This window comes from Jaculus jaculus, chromosome 8, assembly GCF_020740685.1.
Source record: "Jaculus jaculus isolate mJacJac1 chromosome 8, mJacJac1.mat.Y.cur, whole genome shotgun sequence".
NCBI classification, from domain to species: Eukaryota; Metazoa; Chordata; class Mammalia; order Rodentia; family Dipodidae; genus Jaculus; species Jaculus jaculus.
In genome coordinates this window covers 123,790,449-123,818,033 of record NC_059109.1, presented here as the reverse complement: position 1 = coordinate 123,818,033, position 27,585 = coordinate 123,790,449, and the positions used below count along the sequence as shown (strand labels likewise).

Here is a 27,585-nt window from a genome sequence, read left to right as displayed (position 1 = left end):
TACCTGCCATGAGATCCCCACCAGAGTAGGAGGAAAGTGAAGCTGTCTATCCACAGCTTTGTGGAGGAAGAGGCCATCTTGAGCTCTCTGAAAGCTAGTCTTCCATAGTCAGAAACAAACGTGCATCCACACAGGTCTCCTGGCTTGCCAACCATCAGTATCTAGAATGTCGATGGCACTGCCACCCGATATGTCTTTAATGTTTTGTTTCCCAACATTTTATGAAACTGACACAGAAGGGCTGGAGAGATGGCTCAGTGGTTAAAGGTACTTGCTTGCAAAGTCTGCCAGCCTGGGGTTCAAGGCTCCATTACCCTCGAAAGGCCAGATGCACAAAGAGCTGCATGCATCTGAAGTGCATTCTAGTGGCAAGAGGAGTTTTAAGTGTCACACCAGAGACAGAGACAGAGTGAGTAGACCAACCACCTGAAGGTCTTCCAATCAGATTAAATCAACAGGAAGAGAAGGAACACAGCTCTCAAATGCATTAAGTAGATATGTATCTCATCAGAATAAAAGTATGTATGAGCCGAGGAGATGGCTCAGCAACTAAAGGCATTTGCTTGCAAAGCCTTCTGGCCAGGTTTGATTCCCTAGTACCCGCATAAAGCCAAATACACAAAGTGGCACATACATCTGTAGTTCAGTTGCAGAGGCAAGAAGCCCTGGAGTGCTCATTCTGTTTCTGCTATTATTCTATATAAATAATGTATATAAACATATCCACAAACACACACACACACATACACATATAAGATGACTTTGGTTTTTTGAGGTAGGGCCTTGCTCTAGCCCAGGCTGACCTGAAATTCACCATGTAGTCTCAGAGTGGCCTCGAACTCATGGCAAACCTCCTACCTCTGCCTCCCAAGTGTTGGGATTAAAGGCGTGCGCCACCACGCCCAGCTTAAAATATGTCTTTAAAAAAAGAATGCAAAATCGGCTGCAGTGGGATACTGATCTCTCTTCTGTCTCCTAGCATACAGGTGAATTATCAAAAGGCTTATAAGTGCTCTGCTGCCAAAGTGTTTGGTTTACCACGCTGATGAGAACGTAAGTTGACCCGATCTCCACGGGGAACACTTCGATCACAGCTATAAAGATGATGAGTGCACAGTGGAGTTGAATGAGCAATTCCACCCCCAAGATTCCATCTGTAAACACATTCTCAGGCAGAAAATGAGGTTAAGTGCAGGATTATTCACCGTGGCATTAAAGGTCAGAAGTGTTCGCAGAGCCTGTAAATGAATCATGATGCACCCTCACAATGAAACACACTGCCATGAGTGGAGCGTACAAGCTTTCTCTACAGATGTGGACATAGCGCTTGACTCAGAGGTCAACAAATGTGTTCAGCAAAGTCTATACATTAGGCTTTGTCTCCCACATGGCCTCTGTGCAACTACTTGGCATTTAGACCAGTGAAGCTCTATCCCAACACCTTTAATACCAGCACTCAGGAGGCAGCGGTAGGATCGCTGTGAGCTCAAGGCCACCCTGAGACTACATAGTGAATTCTAGGTCAGCCTGGGCTACAGTGAGACTCTACCTCAAAAAATAACAAAAAACTAGAGATGGGTGGCAGGCAGGACTTGGCTGGGGAGACAGTTTGCCAAGGGCCAGACTTAATTGATAAAAATCAAGTCCAGAGTACAGTGTGCATAAAATGTCATTTTTACAGGGTTGAGGGAGACGACATGCATGTGGATTTCTATGCAGTCACACACTAGGAATCTGACCGCAAATGTTTACCACCTGGTCCCTCACAGAGCTTGCAGACCTCTTTCTGATAGCCTCACCAGCTGCCTATAGGGAAGACATGCCCATCCTTTCCAAGTACATATATGTAAGTGTATTACCTGCTCGGCATTAAAACATGTATCTTAGGCTGGAGAGATGGCTTAACGGTTAAGGCGCTTTCCTGCGAAGTATAAGGACCCAGGTTCGATTCTCCAGATCCTATGTGTAAGCCAGATCCACAAGGTAGCACATGTGCCCACAGTTCTTTGTAGGGGCTAGGGTCCCTGACACACTCATTCTCTCTCAAATAAATAATATGCATCTTTAAAAACAGTGGCTGGATTAAGTCTTTTCAAAGTTTAAGGGAAAGTCTTTGGTTTATTTTGACTTCTGTGTGTTTGGGCATACACGTGCCAGTCACATGTGGAGATCAGAGGACTGCCCTAAGTGTCTGTGCCACACTTTCTTTGAGACAGACTCTTACCACTGAAAACCAGCTTTGGCTTCCCGTCTCTGCCCCCGACTGCTCAGACACACTGGGATCACATGCAAAGCGCCACTTTGTACATCCAGCTTTACAGGTGAGCCAGGGAATTGAATGTAAGCCAGCAGGCTTTGATAGCAAGTGCCTTGAAGAGCCATCTCCCCAGCCCCTACTTTTCTTGTTGGAGACAGAGCCTCACTGTGTAGCCTTGGCTGACGTGGGACAATGTAGAGCAGGCTAGCCTGAAACTTAGTGAGCTTCCTGCCTCTGCCTCATAAAAGCTGGAATCACAGGTTTGTCCCCCCACCCTGGCTTAGGAAAAAAGTGTTAAGTATGAAGTTTTCTAACGAGAGTAACTTTGCCACCCACCCCCATCTTCACTTTTGCAACTGTTTCTATAAAGTTAACTATCTTCCTTCCCCCTCAGAAAAGAAGACATGTCTGGCACGGTGGCATACACTTTTAACGTGGGATATACCTTCCAAGGAGTTGTTGATCAGGGAGGCCCCTGGTGCCTCCCAAATACTACAAGCTATTGCCAAAGCTCTTGGCTGCCCAACAGCACTAGCTGGTAAGACCCTATTGCTGAGGACTACACAAGCTTGGGCTTCAGGACACTTTCGAGCTACGCTGAGTTGGAAGTCGCTTCCCTGTTGGCTATCGGGATGCTGGGAAGAACTATGCACCTTTTGGGAGTGGGTAGTCATCAACGGTGTTAACCAACAGTTGACTCTACAAACTCTATGGCTAGCCTGCCAGGCCAAATGTACCAACTGGTGCAATAGTGGCATATCTGTTATGGGGAGAACCCAACTGCTCTGATTGAATTCGAGGCCCACTCCTTGATGGAATGAATTTCTGCCTGGTACTGACAACCTAATCAAAAGCCTATGTCAGCTGGGCATGGTGGAGCATGTCTTTAACCGCAGCACTAGAGAGGCAGAGGTAGGAGGATCGCCATGAGTTTGAGGCGACCCTGAGACTCCATAGTGAATTCCAGGTTAGCCTGAGCTGGAGTGAGACCCTACCTCAAAAAACCAAAAGAAAAAAGAAAAAAGCCTATGTCACAGACTGGAGAGATGGCTTAGTGGTTAAAGGTGCTTGCCTGCAAAGTCAAAGGACCCAGATGCACAAGATGGTATATGCATCTGGAGTTCATTTGCAGTGGCCAGAGCCACTTGGGCACACATCCCATCTGCCTCTCTCAAATATATAAAGAATATAAACAGAAATTAAAAAGCCAGGGATAACGAGATGGCTTAGCAGTTAAGGTACTTGCCTACAAAGCCTAAGGACCCAGGTTCAATTCTCCAGGTCCCACATAAGCCACATGCACAAGGTGGCACATGCATCTAGAGTTTGTTTGCAGTGGCTAGATGCCCTGATGCACCCATCCTCTTTTTCTCCTTCCTCTCTCTAATAAATAAATAAAAAGCCTATAGCTAGGGAAGTCATAAGCCATGAGAAAGTACTATTACTGTCATCTGGCTAAATGGACATTATGCTCATCCAATACTTATACCTATTTATTAATGCTGCTCTCACTTTTTTAAAACAACTTTTTATTTATTCATTCATTTTTTATTTGAGAAAAGGGCAGATAGAGAATGGACACACCAGGGCCATCAGCCACTGCAAATGAACTCCCAAAGCATGTGCCTCTTGTGCATCTGGTTTACGTGGGTCCTGGAAAATCAAACCTGGGTCCTCTGACTTTGTAGGCCAGTACCTTAACCACTGAGCCCTACCCTCACTTTTGGTTAGAGAAGTGTCTCTTTTTAGATGGTGGCAACCACACCAGGGTGAGTCAAAATCACCAAAGTGCTGAGAAGTGACAGCAGAGTGTTCAGCACTAAATGATACATCTCTATCACAGCCTCCAAGACTCAGGGCCCACTGCAGAAGAAATAAAGATTTTAAGAGCCAAAGAAAGGGGAGGACGTTAATGCGCCATTCTACCATTTTCTCTGAATGTGTGTCCATTCAGTCCACCAACTTCTACCTCATCCACGGTTCTGGGAGTTTTGTTGTAGACGTGCCCACTCAGTACAGAGCCAAGAGAAACGGCTTCCTAGTCATGCGGCTCTCCTAGGGAAAAAAGTGTAGAAACTCCTGGGCTGGATTATATAGGCAAAGCTGCACTGCAAAGGTCTGGGCCCATGTGCCTGTATCCCAGAAAGGGACAGTCACCAGGGAACTTTAAGCAGGGCCCAGGAGAAAGGCAGAGTCCAGGGCTGCAGAGAAAGAAAGGCAATTTTTATTCTTTCAAGAAACTGTACCAACAGGGCTGAGGCATGGAACACCCCAGCCACATCCCCTGTCCTAAACAGGGGTCTGAGATGAGAGCCAGGCCTGACCAAAGCTTGGGTGAAGCTAAAAGGGTTCCCTGTAGCATCAGCAAAGGGACAAGTAGGCCCAGGAGTGGAACTTTGTTCTGTTAGCACCAAGAACTGCCCACAGCTGGACTTGAAGACAGGACAGTGTATGGTCCCTCCACTGCCACCTGAGCAGTCTGAGGAGGGGCTGGTGGCAGAAGGCTTCCTGGAGGTTGTCACCTGCACCTGAGGGTGACTTTCAACAAATCCCTTCCATGCTCACCCAAGCCCCTGTAAACATAAGAACAGGCTTGTGCCTGTCAGGATAGGATGAGGGTCCGAGACGTATGGCTGGGCTTCAGGCGGCCCAGGAGCTGCCGGGCTTTCTCCTGCATGAAGAGCTGGTCCTTGGTCCCTCCACAGGCCACCATCTTCCAGGCACTAGTCATCTAGGAAGAGGTAAGAAGTTTATCATCACACAGGATCATGTGCTCCCCACATACCCTGCAGGTCCTTGCCGGGGAGGGTAGAGACATTTCTAGAACCATCTCTCTAATAGAGGCCTGTGCTTGACTATCTTCTTGGGTAGCTCCAAGAGACTCATGACCCATCTGTGGCTTCCTCAACAGTGAAGTACAGGGCCGGGCCAGGAGACAGGGTGCCATGCCCATGAGCCTCACTGAAAAGTCACAGCCAAGCAGACTGGTGAGGCCAGAGATACAAGTGGCCTAGGGCTAGCTCCTTCCCTCAAGAACAGATGGACATTATGCAAATCGAAGAGACATAATGACCTAGTGACAAGTGAGAGCCACGCCACAGGAAAAGAATAAGGCCAGGGAAGGCCTCCTTGAGGAAGTGGCATTTGGATGAAGGTCAGAAGAGCCAGGCAGGCAGTTAAAGTCAGGAAGCAGGAGGAGCAGTCGGCCTGGGCAGGGGCCCTGCAGGGATCAGAATAAGAAGGATGGTCAGCACTCACAGGGGCAGGGGCTGGAATGTGGCCCCGGGGCTTCTGGGCTGTCATCACCTTCTCGGGCTTAGCCTGTAGGAAGCCCTGATTGAGCAAGCTGTTGTCCTCTTTGATACTTGGAAGGGTGAGGCTACAGGAGCCAGATGGGACGTTTGAAGGCTGAAACCAAAACCAAGTCAGTCACTACTTTACCACAAGAAAAAACAAAACAACACATCAATAAAACCTTCCTGGTCCCTTGCACTGCTCACAACTGGCTGCTGAGAGGATGTTAGCTTCTCTAAGCTTCCATTCACTCTTGCAGGTGTGAAGCTTAAACGAATGCTCTTCTGGTCTGGAGAGACAGCCCAATGGGTAAAGACCCTTGCTTGCAAAGTCTGCCAGCCCAGGTTCAATTTCCCAGTACCCACATAAAGTCAGATGCACTAACTAGCACATTTCTGGAGTTCTTTTGTACAAGATACACTGGTGCATCCCTTTCCCCCTTCTCCCTTCCTTTCTCCCTCTGAAATAAAAATTTAAAAAAAAAAAAAAAAAGTGCAGGAGAGATGGCTTAGCAGTTAAGGCACATGCCTGTGAAGCCTAAGGGCCCAGGTTTGATTCTCCAGGTCCCACATAAGCCAGATACACATGGGGGCGCATGCATCGGGAGTTTGTTTGCAGTGGCTAGAGGCCCTGGCATACCCATTCTCTCTCTCTCTTTCTTTAGAAAATGAAAGCTCTTCCGTCTGTTTACTTAGATGATTAGAGAGCCCTGCACTGAGCATGAGCCCGGCACTGCTGGCTTCCACACATAAAGCCCTACGTGGGGACCAGTAGTTTCTGGGCCACCTGGTCCAGAAACAACTACAAAAGGAGTGTGGCATGGGCCTATGAATGGACGCTGTGTCCAGCCCCTCCTGAAACGTGTCCAGCTCCTGTTCTGCCCAATGGCGCATCCCACTCCTGCCTGCACTCCTCTTATGGGCTTTTTGATAGCAAAGTGTGCCTAGCTGGAGCCCTTAAGTGTGCTGTGTGGTGTGGCTTTTGACTTTCTCTCTCTCTCGGACCTGTGAAAGCAAGGCCAGTTTCTTCTGCCATTATGGAGCTCACCCTGGATCTGTAAAGCTTCAATGAATATTCTTTTCTCCATAACTGTGCCTGGTTTGGAAGTTCATCTCAGAGACCCTGAGACACCATACAAAACTTGGAAACAACACAGTAGAGCTGCTAAGTGAAGGCTGGGCTGAGCACCCAGACCTGCCAACCTTTGCCAATCCTCCTGCCCGTCTCACTGCAAAGCCAGTCTTTCCAAAGCCCAGCCTGAGAATCACAGACGACTCCACCTGGAAGGTCTACTCCACAACTACAAAAAGGCAGAGGGCGGGGACAAGAAAGCCCTCTGCAGTTCTGCAGCAGTAGACACTGTTGACCCCTTACCAAGGACAGAGTCTTAGGCAGTGTAGACATCATCAGCTTCCCATCTTCATCCACAATGTCAAGAGCCAGAGATTTTCGAACTTTCTTGATGGGGCTCCTCCGCAGCTGGGGGTTGGGATAGAAGAGGGTAGTTATTGTGGCCACCAGGGGATTCCATAGTCAGCACCTTAATGTCCACAGCCATTGATAGCCACATAATCAGGCTTTACCAAAAGTGAGGCCTTCAAGGCCTAGCTGGTGGGACTTGCTTTATCTAGGGAAGACCAGGAGACCCTGGCCCATCAGACTCTTCTGAAGAGGAACTTCCCCATAGCAGCAAGCAGGACTCAAGAACATCCAAGCACCATGACACCCACTCCTCACCCAGAATCGGACCAGATACAGACCCCCAGGTCTCTACCACACCATGCTGCCTCTCAACATTCCTGGCACAGAATTATCCAAGTCCAGTTTCCCCCACCTTGCCCAGGCAAGCCTTCCCCTGTCAGGTTCCCACCTCTCCTTATGGCATGATACTCCCCATGACTCCAACCCCCTAGTCCTTCTGCCACTCACCCCAGGCTTCCTTTTCTGCTTCTCGGGCCTCACATCGTCCTCAATGATGAGCTCAATGCCAGCCTCGGAGCGCAGCACCTCCTTCAAGTCCTCCTCCAGGTGTGGGGTCTGGGGCTGTGGGCAAAGGGAAAAGTGGCCCACATGAAGCCCACTCCAGCCTTATTATTATTATTATTATTATTTGGACGCAGGGTCTCATGTAGGCCATGCTAGTCTTGAACTTGATATTTAGTATTTAGCTGAGTGTGACCTTGAACTCCTGATCCTCCTGACTCCACCTCCCAAGGGCTGGGCTTAGAGGGATAAGTAGTCACACCCAGTGCAGTTCTCTCTTTACACAGTATGTGTTATAAGCACTAAGTGTTTGTTTTAATGTCCACCTCTGACAACCGACACTCTAAGCTTCTACCAGGTTCCACTGGCTCCACCACCAGCTAATGCCAGCCTCGCACACTGCAGGCACTGAGAAAATGTTGCTAAGGTGACAACTATCAGCTTTGTCATTACCTTGGTGAAAGGAATCTGGAGATCTCAAAAGGCAGCTATGAGCCCTAAATGTTGGATGAACCAAGTACACAGAGACCCACAGACACCATACCACATACCAGGGGCTTCAGTGGTCCATATTTCTCCAGCGCGTTCTTGAACGGGGTTGGCGTGTGGGGAGTGTTGTCCATGGAGTACTTCTGATCTGGAGTTACAAACCTGCCAGGGGCCAGAGGAGGAGATTAGCAAGACAGAACAGATTCCTCCACTTTCTCTGTTATGACCTCATGTTCAGTGGCTACCCTCCTCCTCCCCACAAAAAAATGCTCTTCCCTGTCCCATAATACTGGTCCTATGGTGCCTGCCCGCCTGCCCCTGCCAGGTCCAGGACAGGGGACCAACAGAAGAGCTATCCTCAGAAAATAAAGAGCAAAAGCCAGGCATGGTGGTGCACAACTTTTATCCTAGCACTTGGGAGGCAGAGGTAGGAGGATCACTATGAGTTCGAGTGAGACCTGAGACTACATAGTGAATTCCTGGTCAGCCTGAGCTAGAGTGAGACCCTACCTCAAAAATAAATAAATAAAATAAAATAAAAATAAATAAATAAAGGGCAGAACAGAGGCAGCAGGAAACCCAGATATTGACAGAGAATGCTGTTCCATTCCAGAACTTCGCAGAAACAAAGCAGTCCTGTGGTCATGTTTCAGAGCCAGTGGGTGAAGGAGTATGATCCTGGAAGACCACAACCCTGTGCATCCCCTCTGTAGAAAGTACATCATAAGAGGCTAGAGATGGCTTAGCGGTTAAGACATTTGCCTGCAAAGCCAGGGGACCCCAGTTCGATTCCCCAGGGCCCACGTAAGTCAGATGCACAAGTGGGTGCATGCATCTGGAATTCATTTACAGTGGCTGGAGGCCCTGGTGTGCCCATACTCTCTCTCTAATAAATAATAAATAAATAGAAATTACATCATAAGCAAACTTAAGTGTAAGACTGTATGGCCATGACATCCCCAAGTTCACTGAAATCATCACGGTGGGGGCAGAAATATGAAGAGAACACAGTAGCGGTGAGCAATCCAGGAACAGCTGGACCATAGGCACAGCCATGAAGGCTCCTCTGTCAGATGTGGGCTACCCCACCACTCCTGCACGCAGGCCTGCTTTCTGCTGTGATGGAGAAGCCCGCTGGGAGAGGGGAGGGCCAGAAAAGGCACTTTATACGCCAGAATTCCAGGGCTGAGGGCTTGACAAATTTGAACTTTTCTGGTAGGTACAAGCCTCCACAAACATGTCCCTTCATGTTTCATATCATAAGGTCTGCTTGGTCCTGGTCACCTACAGATACTGCCCAACTGGTTTTCAGCGTATACCGGGGAAGTCAGACAAACATGGAGAGCAGAGGGCAACTTCTGGACATGGCAGCCTGTGCCCCACTAGCCCCTAGGCCATTCCACCGGGGGAGAGGAAGATGCCCAAGTGCAGATCACTCCCTTTCCTTCTTCAGGTTGTCGATTAAGTTAAACAAGGATCCAAACAACCTCTTCCCAACCCTCACTTGTTTTTTGTTTGAAAGTGTGAGCTGTTTATTGAATGCTAAGCTCACATCCTACCACTGAGCTACAATCCAACCACTGCGTAGAGCAGTTTTAACTTACACTGGGTTTACTGGGATATACAGCTCCATTGTAAACTAAGAACATCTATCTTTGTTAGTGATTGGTTCTTTCCAATAAACTACAACCCCCCTGAGAAGGAGGGGGAGGCGCCAAGAGTGGCGGATGATGCCTGTTATCCCTGCACTGGGGAAGTGGAGGAGCAGACGTCCAAGGCCCTCCTCAGCTATATAGTGAATCTGAGACCAGCGTGGGATTACATGAGTCCCTGACACAGGAAGTGAATGCTAGCAAAAGCCCCTCCAAAGAGCAGGCCAAGGGTGGACAGGAACTGATGCCCTCTAGGGAAGGTAGGGTCAGACAGAGCCCAAGGTCCTCTTCTGCTCAAACACACTGATTTGCACTTGGTATTCATAAAGTGGGGGCAGACACACAGATGAACAGTGTTTCTTGCGGCAATCTGAACTGTTCCTGTGGTTACAAAATGAAGGGGTACAGTAGCCAGAAGGGAGAAAAACCCTGCTTTCCAAGGCCAGATTCTCTGTTGCTTTTCCCAGAGCACCTCCCCAGTGCCCAAGATGAACAGGCAGGCCACTGCTGAGCTAGGACCAGGGACTGAGCAGCACTCACGCGGCGTGCTTCTGGTGCAAGGGCGTCTTGTCCCGGTGCAGAGGTGTGGTGACCACCACCTTTTGGCTGCACACTGGAGTGGATGTCAGTGAGGGGTTCTCCAGCTCCAAGGTGTCCTGTTTGTTCCAGAAGTTCAGAAACTACAAGGGGAAAGGGGGACAAGAGGTCCTGAGCCCTTCTTCATGCCATGACTGTTCACTGAGGCTGAGCCCCCTTCCTGACCTGCAGGCTACCAGCAAACAGTAGCACCAACAGGTTCTCAAGACCCTGGGCTCATCATCACTCAAATCCTATGAAGAAAGCTAACTGCGGGAGAGATGGCGCCTTTCAAAGAAACAAAACCAGCTCTTAGCTAACCTAAAGAGATCCAGGGGACAGTGACAGCTTTGTCCATGACCTGCTCCTACTAAGGCTCAGCAGGTGATAGAGACAAGCATTATTGCCACCACCATCCCCTTCACTGAAAACCCTAAAACCTTTATATCCTTGCACTGACAGTAAAGATTCAGATCCAGTTAGCGTCAGTGTCAAGGATCTCAAGCTCTTCCATTTGCTTTGAGGAGCAACCATGGGCTTCAGGTATATGAACAAAGACAGAGACTCTGGGTAAGATGACCACCACGCTCCATCCTTCCAGGATGCTGGAGCAGCTCCGAGCACTGTGATCTTCCTTCTGTAGCCAACAGCTCTCACTGGAGCAGCCTCACTCTTTAGCCACGGCCTTCCCTGTTTCTGGCTCTACGCAAGGCAATGAAGGCAAGGTTACCATCTGAGCACTTCCCTGGGATCCTACAACAAACCTGGTTCCTCTTTCTGTATTGAGTCCTTGGAGACAGACCAGAATCCAGACAGCTCTTGAGGACTCAGAAGTTGCTGTCACCAGAATCCTCTCCAACCTCCAGTCTAGTGAATTCATCAAGAGCCCATCCCAAGAGCTACCCAACAGCAAGACACAGCTGGGTCATGTCTACACAGCCACCCGCTGCCCAACCACTGCTGAAAAGGTTTCTGTGAACAGGGCATGGAAGAGCTTCTTTCTTCAACTACGACTCAATCCTCTGGCCCTCCTCCTTCCCTGCCCAGCAACTCCCTGCTGCTTCCTCAGTGCAAGCCATGTCCCCGGCCGCCTTCCTGAATCAAGCTAGCCACAAGCCCAGCACCATGAACTTCCGCTGTACACCATTTATCACCCTCATCTGAGTCTTGTTATAACCCACTGCAGGCGCCAGGCACATAGATCCCAACTGGGCACTGTGTGTCTGTAAACAGAAGTGACAGGTGAGCAGAGGGGCCCACGCACCTGGGAAGGAGAGAAAGGAAGGGTCTTGACAGGTGTGCTCTTCGGGGTGAGACTGTTACAGGAGTCCAGGAAGGATAGGCTGGCGCTGTTCTCCGTGACAGGGGAAAGGGCCACACGCCGCTTCTTCTGCCTCTTGAGCACTGAGGGCGGTGTGCCAATACCTGAGCCCCCAACCTCGGTGTTGGGGGAGATGGGGATCAACTCCCCCCGGCTGCTACGGCTCAGGTCCGAGATAGTGTGGCCATCGAGCCGATACTCAGTCATGCTGGGCCCCAGGGCAACGGCCTGATGGGCTGGCAGTGCCTGTGGCTGGTGCTCCTGTGATGACTGGGGTTGTCCTGGACTGCTGCTGCTGCTGTTGCCTTCTGCAGATGGCTCCTCAGGGAGGTCAAATTTACTTAGGTCACACCAAGCATCGGGGTCCTACCCAGAGATGGAGGTTAAAAAGTACTCTTCTTACAGTACAGTAGGACTTATCCACTAAAAGAAAATAAAGCTGGGCGTGGCGGTGCACGCCTTTAAGCCCAGCACTTAGAAGGCCAGAGATAGGAGGATTGCTGTGAGTTCGAGGCCACACTGAGACTATATTGGGAATTCCAGGTCAGCCTAGGCTACAGCAAGACCCTACCTCAAAAATAAATAAATAAAAGAAAGCCAGGAATGGCAGTGCACACCTTTAATCCCAGCACTTGGGAGGCAGAAATAGGAGGCTCACTGTTGAGTTTGAGGAAAGCCTGGGACTACAGAGTACCAGATCAACCTGGGCTAGAGTGAGACCCTACCTCAAAAAAAAAAAAAAAAAAAGGCAATGTCGCACATGCACCACAGGGTCACATGGGTCTGGAGTTTTTTTACAGTGGATGAAAGGCCTTAGCATGCCCATTCTCTCCCTCTCTTTTTCTTCTTCCCTCCCTCCCTCCTTCTAGCCCCCCTCTCTCACACTCACTCAAAAACAAAATTTTTTTAAAAACTGGGAAAGGGTTAATCAAAACTTAAGAGGTTATGAATATGGAAACCTACTTTTTTGGACAACAGCACACCCAGAAGCCATAGATTGTTAATAGGAAAATTTCACGGCCAAAAGATGGGATACCTTCCAGTGAGTTGTTGGTCAAGAGGTCCCTGATACCCTCAAAACATTACAGGTCATTGCCAAGACTCTTGTTTCCCCACCAGGAATTGATGGTAAGACCCTATTGCTAAAGAGTCCACATGCTTGGGCTGCAAGGTTACTGAGAAACCCTGCTGGAGTTGAGCTGAAAACCTCCACCATGTAGACCAGCTGACAGAAAGCTGGAAAAAGCTATACTCCATGCAGCCCTATGGGAGAGAGAAGTCATCAGTGGAGATAAATAACAGTGGACACTGCAAGCCTTAAGTTTAGCCAGCCAGGCCAAATGAGCCAATGGGTGCAATGGTGGCACATCTGTTATGGGGGAAACCAACCACTCTAATTAGACTGGAGGCCTGCTCTATAGAAGGGAATACATGCCTGGTATTGAAAACCAATGATGGGGGAAGTTATGAACCCTAGGGGTGTAAAGCCTGCTGGGGTCTGGCTAAATACATATGTTATGCTCACCAAACTGCACAGTAGGCACTGTTCTTAACATCCACACCCATATATTAATGCTGTTCTCACTTTTGGTTAGAGAGGATTTGAAGTACTAAGAAGTAACAGAGGAGCACTCAGCACTGAAACGTCTCTTCACACCCTCCAGGGATCAGAGTCCATTGCAGAAGAGGTGGAGGAAGTTAATATAAGAGCCGAAAGAAGAGTAAGACTGCTTACAATGCAGTTTTCCAGACACAAAATGGCCTGGGTCTTCACGACCTCTCAGTGCCTGGTAGTATCTACACAGGACCCTCATATCAGGAGAAAAAGATAATGACATTAAAATAGGAGAGTAATTGAGAGGAGGAGGGGAAATGATGGAGAGTAAGTAGATTTGTAAAGGGGAAAGTGAGGGGGGATTATCATGCTTTATTGTCTAGAATTATGAAAGTTGTCAATAAAAATAAAATAGCCAAAACTAGATAAAAGAAAAAGAAAACACATGTTGCTCAGTGACTAAAGGGGCTTGCTTACAAACCTGCCAACCCAAGCTTGCATCCCCAGCACCCACATAAGGCTGGACACAAAAGAGGTATAAATGTCACCACAAATGACCTTTGGCAATGGGAGGTGGAGTCAAGAGACTCCTGAGGTTTGTGGGACCAGCCTGGCCTGCCCAACAGCAAAACCAGACAGATCCTGTCTCAAATACAGTCAAAGGAGCCCAACACTTTAAGGTTATCCTCTGATCTTCATGCACACGGGCATGTCCACACACACAAAAGGAAACCACACAAGTACCATACATGGCTCCTACAGACCAATCATTAAGGACCAACCCTGAAAGAGTGGATGGGATGCTTGCCCATCCTGGCCTCCATTTTGGGGCACCTCACAAGTTGTTTGCAGTCCCCACAGCAACCCTGCTGGCCTCAATGACTTCCCTGCTTTCACACCAAGGAACCTGCACTGAGCTTCAAGGAACAAACCTGAGAGTCAGGACAGGTCCTTCCACCTTTACTCAAAGGCTTCTAGAAGGAGAATTCCACTGATTCTGAAAGTATTGCCTTGAGTTAATCCAGATAAAAGGGGAAAATTGTGATTCTTAGGATAGGCTGGAGCTTGGGGCAGTTCATTCCTAAGAGTGGAGATGAGTTCAACCACATTCTGACCTCAGAGGTTAAAGAACCGATTAAATCTGGAAGCCAGAAGCTCATCCTACAAGGACTGCCTTGTGGCAAATGCTGCAGGGAAGGGATAGCAGGTTTTTGCAATTGTTGTCACTCTGCTGCCAAAGGAGGAAGGTAACTGGAAAAAGCCCAAGCTCTGACCAAACATCAGGGTACCGTCTTAACTCCCTCTGGTACAGCTGAGCGGGACTGTCACACAAGTGGGGCAACACAGACCCACCAAGTCTGAAGCATGCTCTCCTGGAGGGAGGTTCTGAAGACAGGAAGCCCAGAAAGTTACAGGATTCACAAGGCTATAAAAGCAGAAAGGAATGGGCTGGGAGATGGCTCAGCAGTAAAAGGGGCTTGCTTGCAAAGCTGGCCAGCCAGGGTTCATTTCCCCAGCACCTATGCAAAAGCTTCTATCATTTTCAGTCTGGCAGTTCATTTGTAGCAGAGAAAACGGTCTCCAAGAAGGTAGGGCACAGACACCTCGAAGCTCTCTAACTGACAGAGCCAGGCGGCACGTGTGCATAGAGACAGATCAAGACAGTCTAAGGAAGGGGAGAGTCTCTGAAGGAGCGTCCTGCTAGGGTGGGCATTCCTCTAGTGATGTAGCTGCCTTTGAGGCACCCACACTCCTGTAACCATCTCCAGAAAACTTACCCGTTCAGAATCATCTCTTTGATCTGTCAGTGCCCTATCTGTGGTGAAGAGACATTTGTTCACATCTCCTCAGGAAGAGCCACACAACAGGGGCACAATGGACACCTAGCATAGCAATCACAACATGGCCTTGAACTAAGTAGCCCAATTCACTTAGCCAGCACCCCCAAGCAAGGAAATCTAATCGTATGGCGCCTGGGTCTGCTCTGCTATTATGGCCCAGTAGCTGTAGGCAGTGCTGTGCCCTCTCTGGGAGGGATTCACACCCCACCCCATGCAAGGGCAAGGACGGCACAGCGGGTCTGGTGCTCTTGCGCCCTGCTCAGGGCCGTGTTCATACTGGTCAGTAAATGGTAACAGGGTGACAGAAGGATCAAAAAGGTGCAGGCTCACAAGAGAAATACTCTCCACCCTGTGCCTGCTGTAAGGTGCTGGGACCAACATACCGACTCGATCAGGTCCAGGGCTTCAGAGAGGCTGGAGCCTACAGCAGGGATGAGCAGGTTTGCCGCCTCCACTACCCACTTGTAGGGCAGGCTCGTTTCTGGGGAGGAGTCCTCCTGGTCTTCACGCTTAGGGAAGACCTCCAGGGGCTGGGGGCTGTGCACGTCACACAGCCCTACAGGAATGGGCTGCTGCTCCTTAAGAGTGGCAGCTGCTGTGGCTTCCTCCTCACTGCTTTCCTCCTCTTTCATGGCAAGCGGCGCCAGGGGCCCAGTGGTCACAAGGCTTCCCTGTTAAAGACACAAGGCCACACCATTTGTACATGTTTGTGGAGATACAGACTATGCGATCGTTTCTACCTGAAAAATATACAACCCAAATCAACCAACACCTAGGGCTGGAGGGATGGCTTAGCAGTTAAGGTGTTTGCCTACAAAGCCAAAGGGCCCAGGTCTGATTCCCCAGAACCCACGTTAGCCAGATGCACAAGGGAGTGCACGCGTCTGGAGTTTGTTTGCAGTGGCTGGAATCACTGGCATGCCCATTCTCTCTCCCTCTTTCCGTCATATAAATAAATAAAATATTGAAAAAGAAAAAAATCTAATGTCGAAATGATCATGGAAAAATTGACCACAGACTACAGATAAGACAAAACTTCAGAACAGGGCTCGAAAGATGTTAACATGCAACACAGGTGAATCCGTAAAGTATTACGTTGATTGAAACAAGACACACAAACATAACTATGGCTCCATGAATACAACATGCTTGAAAAGTCAAAAACAGCAGGCAGGCAGACAATAGGCAAGTGGTTCCCAGGGGTCTATCGCAGCAGGGTAGACCAGCACAATCTGGAATTTGGGGGCTGATGGAAATGTATTTTGTTTGTGCTAATAGTCACGTGACAACTGTATGTGTTGCTGGCACAAGCAGAACTCTCAAGTGAGAGACTTTCACTGAGGGTGACATGTGCACTGCTAAAACCTTTCCTAACAGAAAGGAAGCTACCAACAAAATTAGGGGATAAACACTAAGATAAAGTAATAAAAAGATAATATGCAGTATAAATGCAAGATTTTTTTTTTTTTTTGAGGTAGGGTCTCACTCTAGCTTTAGGCTAACCTGGAATTCACTATGTAGTCTGGGGTGGCCTTGAACTCGTGGTGATCCTCCTACCACTGCCTCCCAAGTGCTGGAATTAAAGGTGTGTGCCGCCACACCCAGCTAAATGCAAGATTTTTAAAAAGGCAAAAGCAAACCAGCACATTCAGGCGCCAAGGAGAAAACTTCATGGTTAAAGGCATTCGCTCGTAAAGTCAGATGCACAAAGAGCGCACGGAAATCATTTGCGGCAGCTGGTGTGTACAGGCAAACAGTATATTCTGAACTTGGGTTGGTTTGCTTAGTTGTTTTGAGACATGAGCTATATAGCCACAGTCTGGCCTTGAACTTAGAATCCTCTTGTTTTAACTTCCCCAACACTGGTGTCTCTCACTTTCATGGAAACACAGATGAGCAACAGCGGACAGCCAACACTGTATTCAGGCCCATGCACGTGTGTGCACATACCTGTAACCCCAGCACTTGGGAAGCGGAGGCAAGATGATTGCCCCAAGTTCAAGCCCAGCTTGAGCTACACAGTGAGACCCTGTCTCATAAAAAGCAAACTCAAACACTCATGCTGGAGATGAGGGAGATTGAGGGCAAAGGTTCATGGCCTCCTGGGCTCAGGGCATTGGTGTGGGGCAGTCCTGGCTTAGCAAGGCCAGCTTCCTGGAGCACAACGGTGTGGGGGATGAAAGGAACATCAATAAACCGATTTCAACAAATCAGGATTTCTAAAGGCTAATGAAGCTCTCCCACTCTGCCTCAGGCTGAAACCTTCACCTCTGCTGGGATCAAAGGTGTAGGCTACCACACCTGGCTGCCTCCCCCCTCCCCCCTCCAGTCTCACTCTAGCCCAAACTAGCCTGGAATCCACTATCTAGCCTCAGGTTGGCCTTGATCCTATCTCTGCCTCCCAAGTGCTGAGACCATGCCTGACTTATTTTTTTTTAATATTTTATTTGTTTGAGAGAGGAAAGGAGAGAGAATGGGCACACCAGGGCCTCAAGCCACGGCAGAGGAATTCCAGACATATGCACCACTTCGTGCATCTGGCTTTCATGGGTACTGGGGAATCAAACTAACGTCTTTTGGCTTTGTAGGCAAAAGCCTTAACTGCTAAGCCATCTCTACCAGCCCTTACTTTTTCTTTTTTTTTTAATTTGCCTTTATTTGCGAGAGAAACAGGCAAGGAGAGAGAGAATGGACACACCTCCTACCACTGCAAACAAACTCCAGATGTTTGCACCCTTGTGAATCTAGCTTACATGGGTCCTGAGGAATTGAACCTTGGTCCTTTGGCTGTGTAGGCAAGTGCCTTAAACCACTAAGCTATTTCTCCAGACCTCTTACTATTATTTTTTGATGGCAAACCTGATTCAGTTCGGGGATTGGAAAAAGCAAATTTAAGAACATTTTTTTTTTCTCAAAAAACAAATGAGAAAGATTGTGATGGTTAAGGTGTTATCAACTTGATCTGCTTAGTAATCCACAGAAATCCCTTTGGGGTGGGTCTCCGAGGCTGCTTCCAGGAAGGATTAACTGAAGAAGGAAGTCCTTCCCCTAAAGCTGGCAACCTTTCTCGGAGAGGGACTTCATATAAGGAAGCTCTGGGTGAAAAGAGCCCTTGCTTCCTTCCACTTGGCTGTCCGAGCTGCTCGCTACCTTACAGTGCTGACTGAAGACCAGCAGCTCAGGAAGACTCCAGGCCTTCAGTGCAGCGTTTGGAATGCTGAGGCATCTGGCCAAGTGGACTGAGCAGCTATTGGGTTCCTTGATCCTTGGGCCTGCAACTACTATTGGACTACCATAAACTAATCCAATTCCTATTTTGTTTTTCGAGGTAGGATCTCACTCTAGCCCAGGCTGACCTGGAATTCACTACATAGCCTCAGGCTGGCCTTGAACTCATCGAGATCCTCCTACCTCTGCCTCCTGAGTGCTGGGTTTAAAGGCATGTGTCACCATGCCCAGCTAAATTCCCCTCTTAATATAAATAATTCTAGCAGTTCTGTTCCTCTAAAGAACCCTAATACAAATTTTGGTACCAGGAGTGGTTCTAGAGAAACAGAATTGTAAGGATGGATTTCTCTAGTGGGCTTGGTGCTATCTGGGGTTGGCTTTCCAACTTCAGTGCCACTAAAGGCCCTCCTGGTGATAAAGAGGGCTTTTACTGGAAATAATCCATGTGTGAACTATTTAAAGAACTCTGTGAGATAGATGTATTTGGTGAACTTCAGTCATGTCTTATGAAGAGCAAGGAATTTAGTGGCTCTGTATTTAAAACATTTGAATATTTGAGAAAGAGTAAGACAAACGAGGAGGCTGGTTGGTTGCTTAGATTTTAGATTTAACTCTGCAGTTCGTGCAGCTGGAAGAGGTACCAAGAGTTTATTTGGTTGGTTGGCTGGAGTATGAATACTTATACTTTGAATGAGCTCGAGCTGCCTGGTATCTCTTGGTTTAACACTGATGGAGGGATTAAAAGGTTCAGAGAACTTGGAATGCTGGAGTGGATTTGCCACGTAAACTCATCTTTTCCCCCACAATGGGAGTGTCCAGAAGATGTGCCCTTCACTAAGACTATAAGAAACAGATTTGTGGGCTGGAGAGATTTCTTAGCAGTTAGACACTTGCCTGTGAAGCCTAAGGACCTTGGTTCAAGGCTCAATTCCCCAGGACCCACATTAGCCAGATGCACAAGAGGGCGCACACGTCTGGAATTTGTTTGCACTGGCTGGAGGCCCTGGCGTGCCCATTTTCTCTCTCCCTCTTTCTCTGTCTGTTGCTCTCAAATAAATAAATAAGTGGAGCATGGTGGCACACGCCTTTAATCCCAGCACTGGGGAGGCAGAGGTAGGAGGATCACCATGAGTTTGAGGCCACCCTGAGAACACAGAGTGAATTCCAGGTCAGCCTGGACTACAGTGAGACCCTACCTCGAAAAACTAAAATAAAAAAATAAAAAATAAAAAAAGATTTGTGAGGAAAGCAGCAGCATACTTGAAATCCCATCATTGGTCTTTTATATTAAAAAAGACCTCACAGTGGGAGCTGCAGTTGCTGCATTAGGTGATTTAGATGCAATGGGTATAACTGGATCTCGGGGTAACAAGGGCCAAGTGGCAGTGCTGAATTGCCAAAGGTATGGTGAGTGTTTTTCATAAAAGACAGCATAGGCAATTGCACATAAAGGCATGACTCATATGGACCTTTGGCATTGGCTGATTAATCATGGTGTTCCCAGAAGTCAAATAGATAAGAAGCCTACTGAGCTCCTGCTTGATCTGTATCTGAACTGCAGAACAGTTCCAGAGCAAAGGAACATAAGGCCACTTTGACTTATAGCAACAGAGAATCAAGTCCTCTTAATCAGTTTCCATACTTGAGCCAGTTTACACATCCTAAGCCCCTTGACTGAAAGGGTGGCTGGATCCCCTTGAGGAAGTACCTTTCCACAATCCCCAAAAGTTTCAATATTAAGTTTATTCCTATCCTTCTTCAGAGGGACCTGTGGCCTTTTGCTGGAGTGACTGTACACCGAGGAAAGGAAATAACCAGACCTTTGGGGGCCTACTGGACCCTGGCTCTGAATTGACATTGGTTCCAGGAGACCCCAAAAAGCACCGTGGCCCTCCAGTTAAAGTAGGTGCTTACGGAGGTCAGGTGATCAATGAAGTCTTGGCAAATAGACTGACAGTGGGTGCAGTGGGTCCCAGGACTCACACTGTGGTTATTTCCCCAGTCCCAGAATACATAATTAGGATATACTTTAGAAGAACCCCAACATTGGTTCCCTTTGTGGAGGGCTATTATAGTTGGAAAGGCCAAAGGGAAACCATTGAGGTTCCCACCACCAGGAAAAATGGTGAATCAAAAACAGTATCACAGGCTGGAGAGATGGCTTAGCAGTTAAGGCACTTCCCTGCAAAGCCAAAGGACCCTGGTTCGATTTCCCAGGACCCATGTAAACCAGATGCACAAAGGGGAACATATGTCTGGAATTTGTTTGCATTGGCTGGAGGCCCTGGTGTCCCCATTCTCTAATAAATAAATAGGTTTTTCAAAATCCCTGGAGGGATTGCAAAAAATAATGCCACTATATAGGACTTGATGGATGCAGGGATGATGGATCCCACCACATCTCCCTTCAACTCTATTTGGCCTGTTCAGAAGACAGATGGATCCTGTAGAACGACAGTGGATTATCGGAAATTTAATCAGGTGGTGACTCCAATTGCAGCTGCTGGACCAGATGTGGCTTCTTTACTTGAGCAGATTAACACATCTTCTTGTACCTGATATGCAGCTATTTGTCTTGTGAATGCTTTCTCCATTCCTATCCATAAGGACCACCAGAAGCAATTTGCCTTCAGCTGGCAAGGTCAGCAGTACACTTTTACTGTTTTACCTCAAGGTTATATTAGCTCTGCAGCCCTGTGTCATAGCTTAGTTCACAGGGATCTTGATTGCCTGTCCCTTCCACAGGGTGTCACATTGATCCATTATATCAATAACATAATCTGATTGGATCTAATGAGCAGGAGGTGGCAACCACTTCAGAGGTGCTGGTACAGCATATGCGCATCAGGGGATGGAAAATAAATCTACCCAAAATTCAAGGACCTTCCACCTCAGTGAAATTTCTAATTTACTGGTATGGGGCATGCAGGGATATTCCTTCTAAGGTGAAGAATAAGTTGTTGCATCTGGCCCCTCCCACCACTAAGAAAATCATCTAGCGGGCCTATTTGGATTTTGGAGACAGCACATTCCTCATTTGGATGCTTACGCTGTCCCATACCAAGTGACTCAGAAAGCTACTACTTTTCAGTGGGACCCAGACAACAGAAGGCTCTTCAACAGGTCCAGGCTGCTGTGCAGGCTGTTCTCCATTTGGGCCATATGATCCAGCAGATCCGATGGTACTTGAGGTGTCGGTGGCAGATAGGGATGCCGTTCGGAGGCTCTGGCAGGCCCTCATAGGTGAATCACAGTGGAGGCCCTTGGGATTTTTGGAGCAGCACCCTGCCATCATCTGCAGACAATTATTCTCCCTTTGAGATAGCTCTTGGCTTGCTATCGGGCCTTAGTGCATCAAGTTACTATGCGGCTTGAGCTGCCCATTAAGAGCTGGGTGTTATCTGACCTGCCAGACCATAAAGTTGGATGTACATAGCAGCAGTCTGTCCATCAAATGGAAGTGGTATATACATGACCTGCTCGAGCAGGCCTTGAAGGCATAATAAGTAAGTTACGTGAGGAAGTTGCCCAAATGCCTATGACTTCTACTCCTGTAACAATGCCTTCTGTCCCCAAGCATGCACCTATGGCATCATGGGGTGTGCACTCTGATCAGCGGACTGAAGAAGAAAGGACAAGGACATGGTTTACAGATGGCTCAGCACATTATGTGGGCACCTCCCAGAAGTGGACAACTACAGCATTACAGCCCCTTTCTGAGACAACTCTGAGGGACTGTGATGAAGGGAAGTCGTCATAATTTGTGGAACTTTGGGCAGTGCACACGGTTGTGCATTTTGCTTGGAAAGAAAAATAGCCAGATGGATAGTAATACACTGACTCATGGGTTATGACCAACAGCTTGGCTAGATGGTCTGAGACTTGGAAGGAGCACAGTTGGAAAATTGGTGAGAAGAACATTTGGGGGAGGTGTATGTGGATAGAACTCTCTGAATGGGAAAAGGATATAAAGATACTTGTGGGTCTAGAGAGATGGCTTAGCATTTAAGGCGTTTGCCTGCAAAGCGAAAGGATCCCAGTTCAGTTCTCCAGAACCCACATCAGCCAGATGCACAAGGGGGCACATGCATCTCATGTTTATTTGCAGCGGCTGGAGGCCCTGGCAAGCCTATTCTTTCTCTCCCCCCTCCCTTTTTCTCTCTCTCAAATAAATAAATAAAATAATTTTTTAAAAATATTGGCATTCTATGTTAATACTCACCAGAAGGTGACCTCATCAGAGTATGGCTTTAATAATCAAGTAGATAAGCTGACCCGTTCTGTAGATGGTGGTCAACCTCTTTCCTCAGCAATCCCTGTCATTGCTTAAGAGGCCCATGAACAACGTGGCCATGGTGGCAGGGATGCAAGCTATGCATGGGTCCAACAACATGGACTTCCACTAACTAAGGCTGACCTGGCTACGGCTGCTGCTGAGTGCCAAACTTCCAGCATCATCTTCCAGGGATCAACTCTGAGCTCCTGATATGGTAGTATTCCTCGAGGTGACTAGTCAGCAAGCTGGTGGCAGGTTGACTACATTGGACCACTTCCATCATGGAAAGGGCAGCATTTTGTCCTTGCTGGAATAGACACTGCTTCTGGGTATGCATTTGCTTTTCCTGCATGTAGTGCTATTGCCAAAACTACTATCCATGGGCTTATAGAATGCCTTGTCTACCATCATGGTATTCCACACAGCATTGCTCCTGACCAAAGGAACTCACTTCACAGCCAAGGAAGTATGATAATGGGCTCAGGATCATGGAATTCACTGGTCTATGCACCCCACCACCCTGAAGCAGCTGGCTTGATAGAATGATGGAATGACCTTTTAAAGAAACAGCTACAATGCCAACGAGATGGCAATCACTTGGAGTACTGGGAGAGTGTCCTCCAGCAGGCTGTATATGCTCTGAATCAGTGTCCTATACAAGGTACTGTTTCTCCTGTGGCCCAGATTCACGGGTCCAGGAATCAAGGGGTAGAAATGGGAATGGTTCTGTTTAACATCAGCCGAAGTCATCCCTTAGCCAAATTTTTGCTTGCTGTTTCCACAACCTTACACTTGGCTGGTCTAGAGGTCTTGGTGCCAGAGAGGGAAGTGCTTTTGCCAGGAGACATGAACATTCCACTGAACTAGCTAAAACTTCCCCCTGGGCACTTTGGGCTCCTGATGCCCTCCACTCAACAATGTTACAATGTAAGCAGGTGTGAATGATCCAGGCTACTAGGGGGGAAATGGACTGCTCCTCCACAATGGAGGTAAGGAAGAGTATGTCTGCAGAACAGGAGATCCTTTAGGCGTTTTCTTAGTGTTACCATGCCCTGTAATCAAAGTCAATGGACAACTGCAACAACCCAACAGAGGTAGTGTGATAGGCACCTGCTGAGATGCTTGCTGAAGGTGCAGGAAATACAGAATGGATAGGAAAAGAAGGTAGTTACAAATACCAGCTAAGGCCATGTGACCAGTTACAAAAACGAGGACTGTAATTGCAATGTTTCTGTTCTACCTTGATATGGAATGTTTGTACATATCTATACTAATATTAAGATTATATCACTAAGTATTGTTGAATATATATAAGACCTATTAGAGACTAAGCATTCCTCAAGGAACCTTGCTTTGTGTTGGCAGACGATTTTGCATTTCTGGTTGTACATGGAATAGTTAGACCATGTTAAGCAGAATTATGAGCTTGTTACTGTTTTCATTTGGAAATTAACTATGCTGTAAGGAGATATGGTTTGGTGTCAAGTTGACAAGGGGTGGACTTGTGATAGTTAAGGTGTTGCCAACTTGATCTGTTTAGTAATCCACAGAAATCCCTTTCTAGTGGGTCTCCGAGATTGCTTCCAGGAAGGATTAACTGAAGGAGGAAGTCCTTCTCCCAGAGCTGGCGGCCTCTCTCGGGGGGACTTTATATAAGGAAGCTCTGGGTAAAAAGAGCCCATGCTTCCTTCCATTTGTCTGCCAGAGCTGCTCGCTGCCTTCCAGCGCTGACTGAAGACCAGCATCAACTGAAGACCAGCGTAGATTGAAACCCAGCAGCTCCTCAGAAAGCCTCCAGAACTTCAGTGCCTAATCAGGACTGCCGAGGCATCTGGCCATGTGGACTGAGCAGCTACCGGGTTCCTTGATTCTCTAGCCTCAACTGCTATTGGACTACCATAAACTAATCCAATAAATTCCCTTTTTAATATAATTCATTCTAGCAGTTCTGTTCCTCTACAGAGCTCTGACTAATACAAATACTCTGCTAATAAGGATATCCCGTGCCTCAGCATCACTGACCAGACTGCTGTTGTCCTGCAGGCAAGACAAGTGCCAGTCACTGTACAAAAATGTCACAAGGGAAGCCGGACGTGGTGGTGCACACCTTTAATCCCAGCACTCGGGAGGCAAAGGTAGGAGGATCATCATGAGATTGAGGCCACCCTGAGACTACATAGTTAATTCCAGGTCAGCCTGAGCCAGAGTGAGACCCTACCTCAAAAAAAGATTTTTAAAAAAAGGTCACAAGGGGGGTTGAGAGATGGCTCAGCGGTTAAGGTACTTGCCTGTAGAGCCTAAGGGCTCAGGTTTGATTCTCCAGGTCCCACGTAAGCCAGATACACAAGGTGGCACATGTGTCTAGAGTTTGCCTGCAGTGGCTACAGGCCCTTGTGTGCCCATTCTCCATCTCTCTATCTCTAATAAATAAATAAACAAATAAATAAAAATAAATCTAAAAAAAGAATGTCAGAAGGAAAGGCCCTAGAAACATGGAGGCCGTACTCAAGAGTGTGTAGAAGAAACCAGTGAGCAGCTAAGGATACAGGAGTCAAGAGAATAGTGCCAAGTAAGTGGGAAAGAAAAAAACTAACCATCTGGGAATGACACCGGAGAACCCCCTCACCTGCCCTTCTGCAGACTGGGCCCTCTGGTGGCCATCCTTGTCCTCAAGCTCCAGCAACAGGTAGACTGGGGGCTTGCAGTCTTTGGATTCATTCAGAAAGCCTCCTGTGTCCACCTTCCTTTTGATGGTGGAGTTCCAGTGATTCTTCACAGCATTGTCTGTCCTGCAAGGGAAAATGAGCGACCTTTGAACTGCAACTCTGGTTGCACGTGAGGCACATCACACCCACGAGCTGAGTTCTCACTGCTGTGAGTGGAAACTCAGTTCTAGAATGAAGTCTCACTGCTTCAAGCCCCCGACGGTTTACAGAGAACGTCCACACATCTTTATGAAATAAGCAGATGTAATTCAAGAGTATTTCAAGCTATGACAGAAATTACAAAGCTGAAAATGTGTTTGAAACCTTTATCCTCCTTCTTTTAAAAAATATATTTTAGGGCTGGAGAGACGGCTTGGCGGTTAAGCGCTTGCCTGTGAAGCCTAACGACCCCAGTTCGAGGCTCGGTTCCCCAGGTCCCACGTTAGCCAGATGCACAAGGGGGCGCACACATCTGGAGTTCGTTTGCAGAGGCTGGAAGCCCTGGCGCACCCATTCCCTCTCTCTCCCTCTATCTGTCTTTCTCTCTGTGTCTGTTGCTCTCAAATAAATAAATAAAAATTAAAAAATATTTTAAAAATATATTTTATTTATTTATTTTATAGAGAAAGAGGAAGAACGAGAGAATGAGCATGCCAGGGCCTCCAGCCACTGCAAATGAACTCCAGATGTGTGCGCCCCCTTGTGCATCTGGCTAACAGGGATCCTTGGGAATCAAACCTGGATCTTTTAGCTTTGCAGGCAAACACCTTAACCACTAAGCCAGCCCTCTAGCCCTTATCCACCCCTTAGCACCCTGTGCATCCGTAGAAATTGTAGGCAAACTATTGGCTGCTGCTGACTTCTCATCTGGGTCTGGATCTAGGTGGGCATGGTGGCACACACCTTTAATTCCAGTAATCAGCAGGCAGAGGTAGGAGGATTACCGTGAGTTCAAGGCCACCCTGAGTCTACATAGTGAATTGCGGGTCAGCCATGAAACAAATACAAATGCACAAGGACAAAGATAACAGGGTAGAAGAGGATGGCAAGTTTTCAGGAAATAAAAAGCAGTGAGGGCAGTGCTCACACTACCTACCTAAGACCATCATAATAGGAGGAAAAGATCAGGACATCAAAATAAAAGAGACTGACTGGGGGCGGGGATATGACGGAGAGTGGAGTTTCAAGGGGAAAGTAGGGGGAAGGAGGGAATTACCATGGAATATTGTTTACAATTATGGAAGTTGTCAATAAAAAAGAAATTAATTAAATTAATTTAATTAAATTAAAAAGCAGTGAGGGAAACTTGCCAAGCTGTCAGGGGACAGGGAATTGAAACGGAAGTGACCTCAAAGACAAGAGTCTGGCACAAACTGGGCCAAGTCATCCCAAGCTCCTCAGAGAACCCCAAAAGCCCCAGTATTGGAGAAACTAGGCTTAGGGAGGTACAGGGATGAAACACAGGCTGAAAACAGCAGAGGCTCTCACCCTGCAGGCGGAACAGAGGGTTTTTCTCTATGAAGAAATAGCCAGGTACTTATGACCATAAGACAGGAATGGAGCACAGGGCTGGAACTCAGTGAAAATCTGCACATTGGAGGTAACTCGCCCAGTCCCCTTCCTGCAAAGCTGCAGCTCTTCCACCAGGCCTGGACACTCCAGAGAATACTGAGTAATTCTTGGAAAGTCCTCCCAACAGGTCAATGGACAATCAAAGCCATCAGCAGATAAGTACAACCTGGGTGCAATGACCTTCCAAACAACTCATAATGACTGGTTCCTACAGGTGAATGGCCTGCCACTCATCAGCAAGCCTTTCAAGAGAGCCCTCCAATGGGAAACAGAACCCTGAGGGGAACTAGCAAAAAAAAAGTAACACTGGGCAGATATACAATGCAGGAAATAGGTGGTATTTTTTGTGTTTGAAAAATATTATCAATAATGAAATAAACTGTTAAAAACATACACTAGGGCTGGAGAGAAGGCTCAGCAGTTATGGCACTTGCCTGTGAAGCCTAAGGACCCATGTTCGACTCTCCAGGTCCCACGTAAGCCAGATGCACAAGGTGATGAAAGTGTACAAGGTCACCCATGTACACAGGCTGGTGCACCCTGTCTGGAGTTTGATTACAGTGACTGGGTGTCCTGCCATGCCAATTCTCTCCTTCTCTCACCCTCCCTCTCATAAAAAAGCAGTAAGTGAGCAAGGCTGCACACGCATGTCAGTGGTGCACTCATCTGGAGTTTAATTACAAGTTGCTGGAGGCCCTGGCACGCCAATTCTCTCTCTCACACTCTTGCATTAAAACAAAAAAGGGGGAGGGCTAGAGAGATGGCTTAGCGGTTAAGCTCTTGCCTGTGAAGCCTAAGGACACCCAGGACACATGTTAGCCAGATGCACAGGAGGC

General features: G+C 47.7%; 1 protein-coding gene across 1 annotated transcript in view; it reads right to left on the bottom strand.

Moving 5' to 3' along the window:
- Positions 1 to 4,459: 4,459 nt before the first annotated feature.
- Mybl2 (MYB proto-oncogene like 2) overlaps positions 4,460 to 27,585 on the bottom strand; it is a 35,906-nt gene continuing 12,780 nt past the window's right edge. Inside the window, exons 6-14 of the mRNA XM_004669291.2 lie at positions 25,099 to 25,261; positions 15,352 to 15,639; positions 11,516 to 11,938; positions 10,216 to 10,355; positions 8,086 to 8,185; positions 7,481 to 7,594; positions 6,926 to 7,030; positions 5,516 to 5,665; positions 4,460 to 4,988 (exon numbers count right to left, since the gene is read on the bottom strand). Of these exons, the coding sequence (XP_004669348.1) occupies positions 4,860 to 4,988; positions 5,516 to 5,665; positions 6,926 to 7,030; positions 7,481 to 7,594; positions 8,086 to 8,185; positions 10,216 to 10,355; positions 11,516 to 11,938; positions 15,352 to 15,639; positions 25,099 to 25,261 (1,612 nt within the window). The 3' untranslated portion in view covers positions 4,460 to 4,859. The remainder of the gene's footprint in view (positions 4,989 to 5,515; positions 5,666 to 6,925; positions 7,031 to 7,480; positions 7,595 to 8,085; positions 8,186 to 10,215; positions 10,356 to 11,515; positions 11,939 to 15,351; positions 15,640 to 25,098; positions 25,262 to 27,585) is intronic.